This window comes from Cuculus canorus, chromosome 9 (assembly GCF_017976375.1).
Source record: "Cuculus canorus isolate bCucCan1 chromosome 9, bCucCan1.pri, whole genome shotgun sequence".
NCBI lineage: Eukaryota > Metazoa > Chordata > Aves > Cuculiformes > Cuculidae > Cuculus > Cuculus canorus.
The window spans coordinates 2,523,576-2,536,867 of NC_071409.1; the positions used below are offsets into that span (position 1 = coordinate 2,523,576).

The 13,292-nt window shown below is 51.0% G+C and overlaps 2 protein-coding genes across 8 annotated transcripts in view; both read left to right on the top strand.

The window, feature by feature from the left end:
* Nucleotides 1-3,302: 3,302 nt before the first annotated feature.
* On the top strand, nucleotides 3,303-8,635 carry POLR2D (RNA polymerase II subunit D). Its single transcript, XM_009568976.2, has 4 exons — nucleotides 3,303-3,416; nucleotides 5,146-5,326; nucleotides 6,688-6,783; nucleotides 8,023-8,635. The coding sequence occupies exons 1-4, from the start codon at nucleotides 3,344-3,346 to the stop codon at nucleotides 8,099-8,101; spliced, it is 429 nt and encodes a 142-aa protein (XP_009567271.1). The 5' UTR covers nucleotides 3,303-3,343; the 3' UTR covers nucleotides 8,102-8,635.
* Nucleotides 8,636-11,269: 2,634 nt separating this feature from the next.
* WDR33 (WD repeat domain 33) overlaps nucleotides 11,270-13,292 on the top strand; it is a 70,321-nt gene continuing 68,298 nt past the window's right edge. For 2 of the 7 annotated variants that reach the window (XM_054074112.1, XM_054074113.1), the window contains exon 1: nucleotides 11,270-11,586. The gene's annotated coding sequence lies outside the window, so the exon portion shown is untranslated. The remainder of the gene's footprint in view (nucleotides 11,587-13,292) is intronic. The other 5 variants (XM_054074115.1, XM_054074114.1, XM_054074116.1 and 2 more) reach the window with 5 other exon arrangements.

Here is a 13,292-nt window from a genome sequence, read left to right on the forward strand (position 1 = left end):
ATGTTGAGCCTATCATTATTTGTCAGGAAGAAGGCAGTGTGGATTTGAAATAACAAAGGATGTCAGATACTCTGTTATGTTTGGTTTGTTGCAGCAGCTGAACAATAGTTACTGTGGGTTTATAAAGGTATTTCTTAAATGCTTAAATGAGAAATAAAAAAGGAGGGGGAGGGGCGTGCTTCTGAGGGGAGGGGGAAGCAGGTTCCATGCAGCAACGTTCTCATTTGTCTCTTATTTGACTCTTGAGACCTTAAACAAACGCAGCAGTGGTAATTAACGTTTATCTTTTGCGATAGCCCCTTTATAGTACCTATAAAATCTTGCAAGCATCTGGCTTTCTCTTGGTCGTTTTAGGTTTTGTATATTTAAGTGGAACGGATCCTTGGGGAAAAACAAAAGCAAAATTAATAACCTAAACCTCTGTGAGCTACCTACTGCTCTGAGAATCATCGTGTTCCGAGTAGATGGGTTATTTGAGAAGCCACCAGGATTCCAAGCGATTTTCAATGCTTCTGTCATCAGCCTGGCACAGATTTCCTTGTTTTCTTGTAAACCTAATTGAAATTGTTTAATTTCCCAGATGTTCCCACAGATATTTTCATTCCATCTTCCTGAATGTCTTTCTGCTTGTACCACTTAACAAATCAGATTTAAATAAGCTTCTCTGCCACGCTTGTTTATCAAGATAACAAATGTTTAAGATATAGGATTTGACTTCTCCTTATTCTTGCAGTTTATTTTTAATGTGATCTTTTTCCCAGCGTGCAAGAAACAATTCACCCAGACACAGAAGCAAGTCCGTGAGAACAGGAGTGGTTTATTCAGGTTGGTGTGGTTGGACTTCATGATCTCAAAGGTCTCCAAAGCGCAATATGAGACGGCAACGTGTGCTCGCAGCCCAGAAACCAACCGTGTCCTTGGCTGCATCCAAAGCAGCGTGGCCAGCAGGGAGGGAGGGGATTCTGCCCCTCTGTTCCTCTCCTGTGAGACCACATCTGGAGGATTGTGTCCAGTTCTGGAACCCTCAACATAAGTAGGACATGGAGCTGTTGGAATGGGTCCCGAGGAGGGAACAAGCATGATCCAAGGGCTGGAGCACCTCCCATATGAGGACAGGCTGAGAGAGTTGGGGTTGTTCAGCCTGGAGAAGAAAAGGCTGCGAGGAGATGATTACTTTAAGAGTCTTAGGCTGGTTAGGCACATCCATGTGAGTTCTCCAGGGAAAATGCTACTCCAGGAGTTATTTTGCAGGCAGTGTTTCCATGACAGAGTGTCAGGAGAGCTCTCAGTTCTGAGGCAGCTGTAGATTCCTTCTGGACAGCCTGGAAAAGTCGCCTCCCTTCCAAAGCGTGGTCCTAGTGGTATCTCTACAGGCAGAGGGGTTTTGATCCCAGTGGGCTCTGGGGATTCTGGTGTGGTTTCCCTGAGTTCTGGGTTTGCTGTGGAGCTGGAGGATGTGCTGGTGAGGGTTGGAGAGCACCTCACGCAGTCCAGCCCCCCAGCAGAAGCAGGTCGCCTCCAGCAGCTGCACAGGAGTGTCCAGGTGGGTTTGGATCTCTCCAGAGGTGACTCCACACTCTCACTGGGTTCCAGTGCTGTCACACACTGAGGGAGACAGAGAAGGACCCAGAGCTGCACTTAAACACCTAGGGAACTTCTCTAGGGCTCCAAAATGTCTTAAAAATTAACATCAGGGAACAAAGATCTTCTCAAGACAAGGAAAGGCCCCTCAAGTTAATCTCTTCAAGTTGATTTAGAGGTATTTATTCCTGGAGATGTTAGATATCCTCTTTAATGGACCGGGAAGTACCTTATCATCCTCATGTGATGCAAACGCATCATCCCACTTCTTTCCAAATGCAAAATGCATGCTTCTGCCTTAGAATCATACAATGCTTTGAGTCGGAAGGGACCTTTGCATGTCATCCAGTCCAACCCCTCCCCAAAGGCCTTCCCTGCACATCTAGTGTTTCTTCAGGATTCCACTCTAAGCACTCAAACAGCCCCATCCCAGGGCTCTGCCAGCTCTGTTTCCGGTCTCTGAGCTAAGGGAAATGTCTGTCCTTCTCACTAGTGAACAATATATAATGTTACAATCTTGAATCAAGAGTATAAGCTTAAGTCCAGACCAATGTAAATATCTTATAAGGGTTTGTGAAGGACTATACGATGAGTCTGGAGTTCAGTGATATTGTCTTTTTAGATGTTTCCATGATGTTGCTGCAGGTGAAGTTCTTGCAGATGTTCTGGTGTTTGGAGGGAGTAAATCCGTGGTGTTTTAGCCTGAAGAGAAGGCTCTAAGGAGACCTTATAGTGACCTTCCAGTACCTGAGGGGGTTATAAGAAAGCTGGAGAGGGGCTGTTCGTAAAGGCTTGTGGGGATGGGACGAGGGGCAATGGGTATAAACTGGAGAGGGGCAGATTTATTCTGGACATAAGGAGGAATTTCCTCACTATGAGGGTGGTGAGGCCCTGGCCCAGGTTGCCCAGGGAAGCTGTGGCTGCCCCATCTCTGGAGGTGTTCCAGGCCAGGTTGGATGGGCCTTGGGCAGCCTGAGCCAGTGGGAGGTGTCCCTGCCCATGGCAGGGGTTGGAAATGGATGGGCTTTGAGATCTCTTCCAACCTGGACTATTCTATGCTTCTATGACTCCAAGAGAGACCCTGTCTTAGGGCTGCGAGAATTTACTGATGTGTTTCATTGACTCGCGAGGTGGAACTCGCGAGAGGGTGCGCGGACGGCGCGGGGGCCCTGAGTAGCGGGTGAGGGCGGGGCTTAGGGGGCGGGGTCTCTGGCGGGGGTGGGGTAAGGGGGCGGGGCGACTAGCGGAGGGGCGGGGGCAGTGGCCGAGGGGAACAACGGGGCTGAGGGTGCGGGGCTTGTGACCGAGGGGCTGGGATGGGGCAGCGTGGACTGCGGCTTAGGGGGCGTGGCGAGGGCCGATAGTCTGGACTGGGTGGAGGGCGCGTGGCCTATGACGTAGTTTGAGGTGAGTTGTGGGGCCGTGGCCTGTGACCGAGGGGCTGGGCTAGGTGGAAGGGGCGTGGCCAGTGACTGTGTGGGCGTGGTCTCTTGCAGAGGAGGCGAGGTCTGTAATGGACTGGGCTATGGCGAGGGGTTGCGTGGCCCAAGACTGAGGGCGTGGCCTATTTAAGAGGAGGCGTGGTCTGAGATTGAGCGGGCTGGCCTGGGTCAAGAGGGCGTGGCCTGTTATTTGGAGGACCGGGATGAGGGGGCGTGGCCAGTGTCTGTTGGGACGGGCCCTGCGAGCGAGGGGGCGGGGGTCTGAGATAGAGGGGCGTGGCTTAGCGGAAGGGGTGGTGCTTCCAGCGCAGCTTCCGGCGATGGCGGCGGGCGGCAGCGACCCGCGGGCGGGAGATGTGGAGGAAGATGCCTCGCAGCTCGTCTTCCCTAAAGGTGGGGACCAGGCCTCTGGGAGAGCGATTGAGCGAGCTCTGTCCTCGTCGCCACAGCCCTCACCGGATGCTGTGAGGGGGGAGCGGCTCCCGCGCGCGGGGCGGACGCGGCGCTGCCGTGTGGGGTTTGATGGGGGGAGATGAGGGGCAGCCTGGGGAACAGGCGGCTGCGGGGACACCTCAGGGCTGCTTCCAGCGCTGAAAGAGGCTGCAGGAAAGCTGAGGGGGTTCTGGGTCAGGGAGTGCTGGGGTGGGACGAGGGGAAAGGGTTTTCATCTGAAAAAAGGGGAGGTTGAGATGAGATCTTTCGGAGAAATGTTTTCCTGTGAGGGTGGGGAGGCCCTGACCCAGGTTGCCTAAAGAAGCTGTGGCTGCCCCATCCCTGGAGGTGTTCAAGGCCAGGTTGGATGGGGCTTGGAGCAGCCTGACCCACTGGTAGGTGTCCCTGCCCGTAGCAGGGGGTAGAACTGGATGAGCTTTGAGGCCCTTTCCAACCCAAGCTATTCCATGATTCTGTATCAGGAACACTGGCACAGGCTGGGAAAAACACCACCTGTGCCCTGGACTGCAGCCGAAGCAGTGCGAGGGGGTGTGTATTGTAACCCCTGTGCTTCAATCTGAGACCCCACCTGGGGCCCTGTGTCCAGCTCTGGAATCCCAAGCGTAAAGAGGACACGGAGCTGTTGTAGCGAATCCAGAGGAGGGCATGGAGATGATCCGAGGGCTGGAGCGGCTCTGCTACAGGGACAGGCTGAGAGAATTGTGGTTCTTCAGCCTCGAGAAGAAAAGGCTCCAGGGAGACCTCATAGCAGCCTCCTAGTACTTAAAAAAGGGCTCCAGGAAAGCTGGGGAGTGGCTCTTGATGAGGGAGTGCAGGGATAGGACAAGGGCAAACGGTTTTCAGCTGAAAGAGGGGAGATTGACATGAGATCTTAGGAAGAAATGTTTTCCTGTGTGGGTGGGGAAGCCCTGGCCCAGGTTGCCCAGGGAAGCTGTGGCTGCCCCATCCCTGGAGGTGGTCAAGGCCAGGTTGGATGGGGCTTGGAGCCCCTGATCCAATGGGAGGTGTCCCTGCCCATGGCAGGGGTGGGACTGAATGGGCTTTGAGGTCCCTTTCAACCCAAACCGCTTTATGATTATGGCGAAGAGATCTTGAAGGGTTTTTTTGCTGCAAGCATTACTTTACAACCATTACTGCATTTTGGGGAACCTGCTGTCCAGAGCCCAGAGTGTAACGAGGACAGTAACAGTCTGTGTATTTTTTTCAGAGAACTTCTCTGTAGATTCCAGAGCCGTATTTCTGCCTCAGAGCAGTCCTGGAAGAAGGAGGGGGATAAAAGGGCACCATGCTGCATTTTTGAGTTATGAACACAAGCGTAGTCTTGCAAAACTGGGTTTTGGATGTTTTTACCCTAAAATCTATATTCTGCCTATGCTTAGCAGTTACTTTACCATCTCAAGCAAAAATAAAGGTTGCTTGTCCTGTTCTGGACTGGTCATAAAAACAAACACATTGGATTGTCAAAAATTGTGGTGTAACTTTTATCAGCGTTTCCAGTATGAAATGCTGCCCAACCATTGGGGAAAGGGCTTGTAGAATTGCTATGAAACACCTTGTGCATTTCTTTATTGCCCAAAGCTAAATTTGTAGGCAAAACTTTGTGTAAGTGGACTTTCTCATCCCTACTTCACCTTAGGTTTTATGCTGATATTCACTTATTCAAATTTAGAATTTGAAACTGCGGAAACTCTTCTGAATTCGGAAGTACATATGCTTCTTGAGCATCGTAAGCAACAGAATGAGAGTGCGGAAGATGAGCAGGAGCTTTCAGAGGTCTTCATGAAAACCCTGAACTACACGGCGCGCTTCAGCCGCTTCAAAAACCGTGAAACCATTGCCAGCGTCCGTAGGTGAGTGGAAAATTCAGGGTGTAAGATCATGCTGGAGAGTTTGGTGTGTAATACTGACATTGTTGCATGAAAGTGGAGTTGAGTGGCATTTCCTGATTTATACCGTAATTCTGAATGTTGTCTTTCTGAAGAATCAAGAAATGTAATTGTAATTCTTCCTGGAGGGTTGTACCTTGTTCAGGTGAAGCCTTCTGAACTGCTTTGTTTTCAGTACTTGATTCTATCCTGGATAAAAGCATTGAGGGCACCCTCAGCAGGTTTGTAGACGATACTAAGCTGGGAGGAAGTATTGATCTGCTGGAGAGCAGGGAGGCTCCAATGGGATCTGAACAGGCTGGACCACTGGGCTGAGACCAATGGGATGAAGTTTAACAAGGCCAGATGCCGGGTCCTGCACTTGGGGCACAACAACCCTATGAAGTGCTACAGACTGGGGGAAGAGTGGCTGGAAAGCTGCCTGGAGGAAAAGGACCTGGGGGTGTTGATTTACAACCAACTGAACATGAGGCAGCAGTGGCCCAGGTGGCCAAGAAGGCCAATGGCATCTTGGCTTGTTTCAGAATCGGCGTGGCCAGCAGGAGCAGGGAGGTGATTCTGCTCCTGTACGCGGCACTGGTGAGACCACACCTAGAATCTTGTGTTCAGTTCTGGGCCCCTCACCACAAGAAGGATGTTGAGGCTCTGGAGTGTGTCCAGAGAAGAGCAGCGAAGCTGGTGAGGGGCTGGAGAACAAGTCTTACGAGGAGCGGCTGAGGGACCTGGGGTTGTTTAGCCTGGAGAAGAGGAGGCTGGAGGGAGACCTTATTGCTCTCTACAACTACCTGAAAGGGGGTTGTGGAGAGGAGGGAGCTGGGCTCTGCTCCCAAGTGACAGGGGACAGGACAAGAGGGAATGGCCTCAAGCTGTGCCAGGGGAGGGTCAGGCTGGATGTCAGGAAGAAATTTTTCACAGGAAGGGTCATTGGGCCCTGGCAGAGGCTGCCCAGGGAGGTGGTGGAGTCACCATCCCTGAAGGTATTTAAAAGAGAGGTGCTCAGGGATGTGGTTTAGTGGCAGATAGGAACGTTTGGACTCGATGATGCAAGAGGTCTTTTGCAGCCTGGTGATTCTATGATTTGTATGACAGCCAGTTCTGGTAAATGGGAGGGTTTTCAAGACACAGTAGAGCGATTCCAGAGAAGCGGAGTTAATGGATGTGACTTTTTTTTTCTTTGTGCAGTTATACAGTGAGTCTTTCCTCCTGAAAAATCATTGATTTCAGTGCTAAAAGCAGAGTGAAAAGGATACCTATTTGGTTTGGTTTATGTCCTTTTCATATTTGTCTCTCTTGTAATTTCACCAAGTTGTTGTCTTCCCTTACAGTTTACTGCTCCAGAAGAAGCTCCATAAATTTGAACTGGCATGTTTGGCCAACCTGTGTCCTGAGACAGCTGAGGAAGCGAAGGCATTGATTCCTAGGTGAGCGTTTAGATCTTGTAAAAGGCTGTGTGCTCCTCTGTGATCTGAAGGCAGCTGTGGGCAGACTGGCTGATGAGCTCTGTGGCCTGCATTTAGAATCCTGTGTAAACCTGCACTTGCCTTTGTATAAAATGGTTTGAAAACTGTTCAGCAGAAAGTTCTGGGAAGAGTGGGATTCTGCCGTTTGAAGGGGAGGCATGGCACAGGGATTAGAAGGGTATTTGTGCAGTAATGTTCTGGGCAGTGCCTGGTACCACGCAGGCGGGTGATGATACCGGAAATGTCGGCAAATAAAACTCTCTGAGACTCGTGTTGGAGTTTAAAAAGCAAGCATCCTTTATCAGGCCTGGATAATGTGTGGGAGTGTTCTCCATCAATCGTGTGCAACGAGACAAAGGCTGGTTACAGAATCTATTTCCCACTTACATGCATGTGTATAAATTTTCCCAGAAATCTTATGCATTTTCTATTACTTTCCAAGGTCAAATTTTAATGTTTTGAAACTTTGCAACAGTCAAAAACTCTTGCTGTTTTGGAGCTGGCTCCAGCTCTCTTGCCTTTCGGATTAGTAAGGATTCCAAACAGAGGTGATGACAGAAGAAGAGCCATCTGTTTAGAACAAGTAGTTCCTCACACAATACATTATCATTTCCAAAGAAAGGACAGTGTCTGAAAAACACTGTTTTAAGGAAAACATGCAACATTCCAGTACCTGAAGGGGCTACAAGAAAGCTGGAGAGGGGCTGTTTACATATGCTTGTAGTGATAGGACAAGGGGCAATGGGCATAAACTGGAGAGGGGCAGATTTAGACTGGACGTAAGGAGGAATTTCTTCACCATGAGAGTGGTGAGGCCCTGGCCCAGGCTGCCCAGGGAAGCTGACCATCCACTGCCTACCAACGTCTGCAGTACTTTTTGCCCTGGAATATGGAACACTATTGGAACTGGATGATCTCTAAGGTCCCTTCCAGCCCAAACCATTCTGTGATTCTATCAGAGAAAGAAAACCTGCTCTCAGAAGGATATTCTGTCTAACTTTCAAAACCCACAACTGCTTAGATGAAACTTAACTGGACTTTAACTTAAATGAAAATATTCCACTTTGAAATCTTCCACATATTGTATCATGATGATGGCGTTGAGACTGACAGGAAAGGATTATGTTTTTTTCTGAACTGAATCTGGGGGGAAATTATTTCTGAAGCCTTTAATGCCCCCTCACTGTTCTTACCTTGCAGCCTGGAGGGACGATTTGAAGATGAGGAATTACAGCAGATTCTTGATGACATTCAGACTAAGCGCAGCTTCCAGTACTAGGGTTAAAGCTTTCCACCCCTTTACCTGGACAGAAGAATGTGGAGACTTCGTTTCTCAGCTTCCTGGACCAATCCGGCTCTCGGCTGAGTGAGGGAAGTTGTGGATACAGGTACTTCAATGCTGTGTCATCCACAGTTGCGTTCCAACTGGAGTCCAGTCCTCTTGGTTTGTCCCATGTGTGTATCAGAAAGGACACCTGTATTGTGAGCGCCAAAGAACCAGAAAAGTCGTTTCCCAGTGGATCAAGCATTTGTTACTTCCAAATCCCTCTCTCCAATTTGGAAATTTTCAATGTTTCCATTTTTTTTTAGTCAAAATGTAGATATGATGTCTTTTTTGTGAACTTCTGGAAGATGGAGAAACTGGAAACTTGACTCTCAGAAGGTTTAGTGATGAGCAGTTTCTGAGGTGGCTTTTCTTATTGTTTGAACAGGACAATGGAACTTTACAGCTTAAATAATTTCTATTGTTGTTTAGTGTAAATTAAAAGATTTCTAATTAAGGCTGTCTGTTTAATGAACATTAGGTGCTTAATTAGGTGCTAGGATTAGGTGCTTAATTAATTAGCCTTAATTAGGGCTGCATCAAAAGCAGCGTGGCCAGCAGGTTGAGGGAGGGAATTCTGCCCCTCTATTCCTCTCTTGGTGAGACCTCATCTGGAGTGCTGTGTCCAGTTCTGGAATCCTCAACATAAGTAGGACATGAAGCTGTTGGAACAGGTCTAGAGGAGGCTACAAGGATGATCCAAGGGCTGGAGAACCACACAAGGACAGGCTGAGAGAGTCGGGGTTGTTCAGCCTGGACAAGAGAAGGCTCCGACGAGACCTTAGAGCGACCTTCCAGTACCAGGCCAGATGTGAGACACTCCAACAAACCACAGTAACTTTAGACGGGGCAGAAGAATCATAGAATAGTAAAGGTTGGAATAGACCTCTAAGCTCATCCCATCCAACTGTAAGCTTAACACCACTGTGCCTACTGAACCATGTCCTGAAGTGCCACAGCCACTCGCTTTTTTAACCCCTCCAGGGATAGAGACTCCACCACTGCCCTGGGCAGCCTCTGCCAGTGCTTCACCACTCTTTTGTTAAAAGAATTTTTTCCTAATATCTAGTGTAAGTTGTGCCTAATATCTTGGCACAACTTGAGGTCATTTCCTCTCGTCCTGACCCTTCTTACTTGGGTAAAGAGCCCAGCACACACCTCACAACAACCTCCTCTCCTAGAGCTGCAGAGCGATGAGATGTCCCCTCTGCCTCCTCCAGGCTAAAGAGCCCCAGGTCTGCTTCCATAAAGAGCTGCTTCCATAACCCCTGGGCTCCAGCCCCTCAATGTCCTTCTTGCAGTGAGAGGCCCAGAAGTGAACCCAGATTTGAGGTGTGGCCTCACCAGCGCCGAGTCCAGGGGGACAATCCCTGCCCTGCTCCTGCTGGCCTCACCATGGCTGACCCAAGCCAGGATGATCCAAACCATAGTTACAGCTTCAGAACGAGATAAAAGCAAGGTAGCAGGGTGACTCTTTGCTTTACAGCACTCGGAGGCCCCTTTTGGTACAGGATAAGCTGCGTCCCCATAACATGACTGTGCAAGCAGCTTGAAAAGATTTTTTACTTTTAAATACAGAGCCCCTCATATCATAGTGATGATGTGAAAAGCTAAACTCAATAGTCATAGTATCATAGAATGGTTTGGGTTGGAAGGGACCTCAAAGCCAATTGAGTTCCACTGCTGACGTGGGCAGGGACACCTCCCACTGGATCCGGTTGTTCCAAGCCCCATCCAACCTGGCCTTGAACGCCTCCAGGGATGAGGCAGCCACAGCTTCCCTGCGCAACCTGGGCCAGTGTTTCATCACCTTCAGCATAAAAAATGTCTTCCTAATATCTAATCTAAATCTTCCCCCATTCAATTTAAAGCCATTCCCTCTCATCCTACCACTCCATGCCGATGTAAAATGTCCCTCCCCAGCTTTCCTGGAGACCCCTTCAGTAGTGGAAGCTGCTATAAGGTCTCCTCAGAGCCTTCTCTTCTCCAGGCTGAAGAACCCCAACTCTCTCAGCCTGTCCTCATACAGGAGCTGGTCCAGCCCTCAGATCATCTCCGTGGCCTCCTCTGGACTTGCTCCAACAGGCCCATGTCCTTCTTAAGCTGCAGATCCCAGAGCGGGACACAGGGACCCAGGTGGGGTCTTGAGAGAGTGGAGAACAGGGGTACAATACACACACACACACTGCTTTGGCCAGGGCACAGGTGGCATTTTTCCCATCCCGTGCTGGTATCCCTACTATAGAATCACAGATTGATTTGGGGTGGAAGGCACCTCAAAGCCCATCCAGTTCCAACCCTCTGCCATGGGCAGGGACACCTCCCACTGGATCAGGCCGCTCCAAGCCCCATCCAACCACGCCTTGAACACCTCCAGCTATGGGGCAGCCACAGCTTCTCTGGGCAACCTGGGCCAGGGCCTCGCCACCCTCACAGGAAAAAAATTCTCCCTAAGATCTCATCATCTCAGTCTCCCCTCAGTCAGCCCCAAGCCGTTCCCCCTCATTCTGTCCCCGCAGCACTTGTGGGTCCCTCCTCAATGGAAGCGGCCTCCCGCGCGCCGCCGCTTCCGCCTGCCATGGTGGGCACCGGGAAGGGGGTGCCTCGTGCCACTCCTCTCCTCTCCTCACTACACGTGTGTCCCCCCTTCCCGCCTTCTTCCTGTCAGGGCGCTGTCGGCATCCTTGGTGGGGAGGGAGCGGTAAATGCGGCTCCTACCAGCCTTCCCCGCGCATGCGCCAAACTCCCGCCTCCTTCCGGGGCAGCACGGGATCCCGGGCTTGTGCCGCCCCTCACTACGCATGCGCGTTACCCCATTCCCGCCTCCGCCTGCCGGGGGTGGCCCCCGTGCCGCTCCTCACTCTGCATGCGCTTCCTCCTTCCCCGCCTGCGCCTACTGAGCGTGACCCTCATGTTGCACTCACTGCGCATGCACGGCCCCGCCTGTTGGGAAGCGCAGACGTTCGGGCATTTGCCACTGCGCACGCGCCGACCCCCTTCCCCATGCGCATGCGCACCCGTCCCTTTCCCCGCCTGTCCCTGCGAGAGCGCCGTGGGCACCCGCGGGAGGAGTGTCGCTAAATGCGTCTCGTGCCGCCCTTCACTACGCATGCGTGTCCTCCCTTCCTGCCTTCTTCCTGCCAGGGCGCTGTGGGCACCCTTTGAGGGGCAGTAAATGCGTCTCGTGCCGCCCTCACTGCGCATGCACGTCCGTTCCGCGCGCCTCCGTTGAGCTATGCGCATGCGCAGTAGCCTCCTCTCGCCCCCGCCTCTCGCCCGTGGTGACGTAGGGCGCGGGCGCCGTGCGGGCGGGGGAAGGTAGGAAGATGGCGTCGGGCCGCGGCGGCTCGTGAGGCGACGGTGGCGGCTCCCGGGCGGCCCCCGAGGGGGACGAGGCGGCGGGGAGAGCGCTTCGGGGTGCGAGGGGAGCGACGTGGACGGTGAGTGCGGTGCCTGCGGGTCGGGTGGAGCAGCCCGGACAGCGCGGCGGCCTCCGCCATCTTTAGGCCGCGGCCCGGGCAACGGCGGGGCCTCTGCCCTGCCCGTGGCGTGCGCGAACGGCCCTGGCCGTTCGCTCTGTGTCCCGATCCCGCGTCTTTATACGCTTATTTTTTCGCAGTATGACTTTTCCACTCCGCCTTGGGTGTGAGCGGGGCTCGGGTCGCGAGCGTTTAAAGACAGGGCCTGGAAGCCCTGGTCGTCACCGGCGGGTACAGCCGTGTGTAACGGGCGCTTGGGTTTAATAAGGGTGCTTGGGTTTAATAACGACGTGGTGGCAGTTTTCCTCGTTAGAACTCACCTCTGTGTGATGAGGACATTGGTAGCAAACCTGGGTGGCTTGTTAAGTTTGAAAAACTACTTCAGCATTTTTGTGTTGGAGAGAATCATAGGTAGGAAAAGACTTTGAGATCAACTCCAACTGTATCTATCCACTACTAAATCATGTCCCCAAGCAGCTCATTTACCCACCTTTTAGACATCTCCAGGGATAGTGACTCCACCACCTCCCTGGGCAGCCTCTGGCCATGCTTGAGAACCCTTTCTGTGAAGAATTTTTCCCAAAAGTCCAATCTAAACCACCCCTGGCGCAGTCTGAGTCTTGTCCTATCACGCATCACTTGGGAGAAAAGACCAATCTCTCTTCTTAGGTAGTTGTAGAGAGCAATAAGGTCTCCCTCCAGCCTCCTCTTCTCCAGGCTAAACAACCCCAGGTCCCTCAGCCGCTCCTCGTAAGACTTGTTCTCCAGCCCCTCACCAGCTTCGCTGCTCTTCTCTGGACACATTCATTGTCCCTCAATGTCTTTTAGCGAGGGGCCCAGAACTGAACACAGTATTCAAGGTGTGGCCTCAGCAGCACAGAGTACAGGAGGAGAATCACCTCCCTGGTCCTGCTGGCCACACCATTTCTGATATAAGCCGAGATGCCATTGGCCTTCTTGGCAACCTGAGCACACTGTTGACTTGTGTTCAATTGACTGTCGACCAACGCTTGCATGTCCTTCTCTGCCAGGCAGCTTTCCAGCCATTCTTCCCCAAGCCTGTAGCACTGCACAGGGTTTTTGTGTCCCAAGTGCAGAACTCATTAAACTTCTTGAAGATGGATGTTGTTTCTTTCTTGCTGTCTCTTAGCTTCTTGGTTACAAGTAGAGAGCTGTATGGTTTCACATATAGTATTTTGAAATATTTGTACTCCTTTGAGCACATCTGTCTTACAGAAGTTGTCATAGGTAAATAGTTCTGTGCCCTACAAGTTTTGTACCTAATTTTATACTCATTGCAGTTTGTGAGTTGTATGTGTGAATCTTTTCCTGTGTAGATGTTAGTCCCTCATCCTTCTTGCAGCTGTTGTATACGCTCTTCCTCAATTGAAACCGTTCTGTTCTCCTTTTAATAAAAGCAGCAGTAAGTACGTACTTGTCAAGGAGTTTATAATACGCAAACAGCATTGTGTGAAAATACTTTGCGGTTCCCTCATCCTGATTTCAGGTAAATTGACTTCTATGTCTTAACAGTTTGCTGCAATATTCTGCCATCATCTTCAATGTAAGAGTATATCATCCTAAAGCATGCTTCAAAATCAGATTCTTAACATCTTGTTCAGTTGTGCTTTAGTGTTTTTAATGGGAAGATCTGAAAATGTAGTTAA

Bases quoted from the DNA above. Each gene is read 5' to 3' on its own strand.
- POLR2D (XM_009568976.2), top strand. From the start codon at position 3,344: ATGGCGGCGGGCGGCAGCGACCCGCGGGCGGGAGATGTGGAGGAAGAT. The intron at 3,417-5,145 runs GTGGGGACCAGG...ATTCAAATTTAG, and splicing joins GCAGCTCGTCTTCCCTAAAG to AATTTGAAACTGCGGAAACT. The intron at 5,327-6,687 runs GTGAGTGGAAAA...CTTCCCTTACAG, and splicing joins ACCATTGCCAGCGTCCGTAG to TTTACTGCTCCAGAAGAAGC.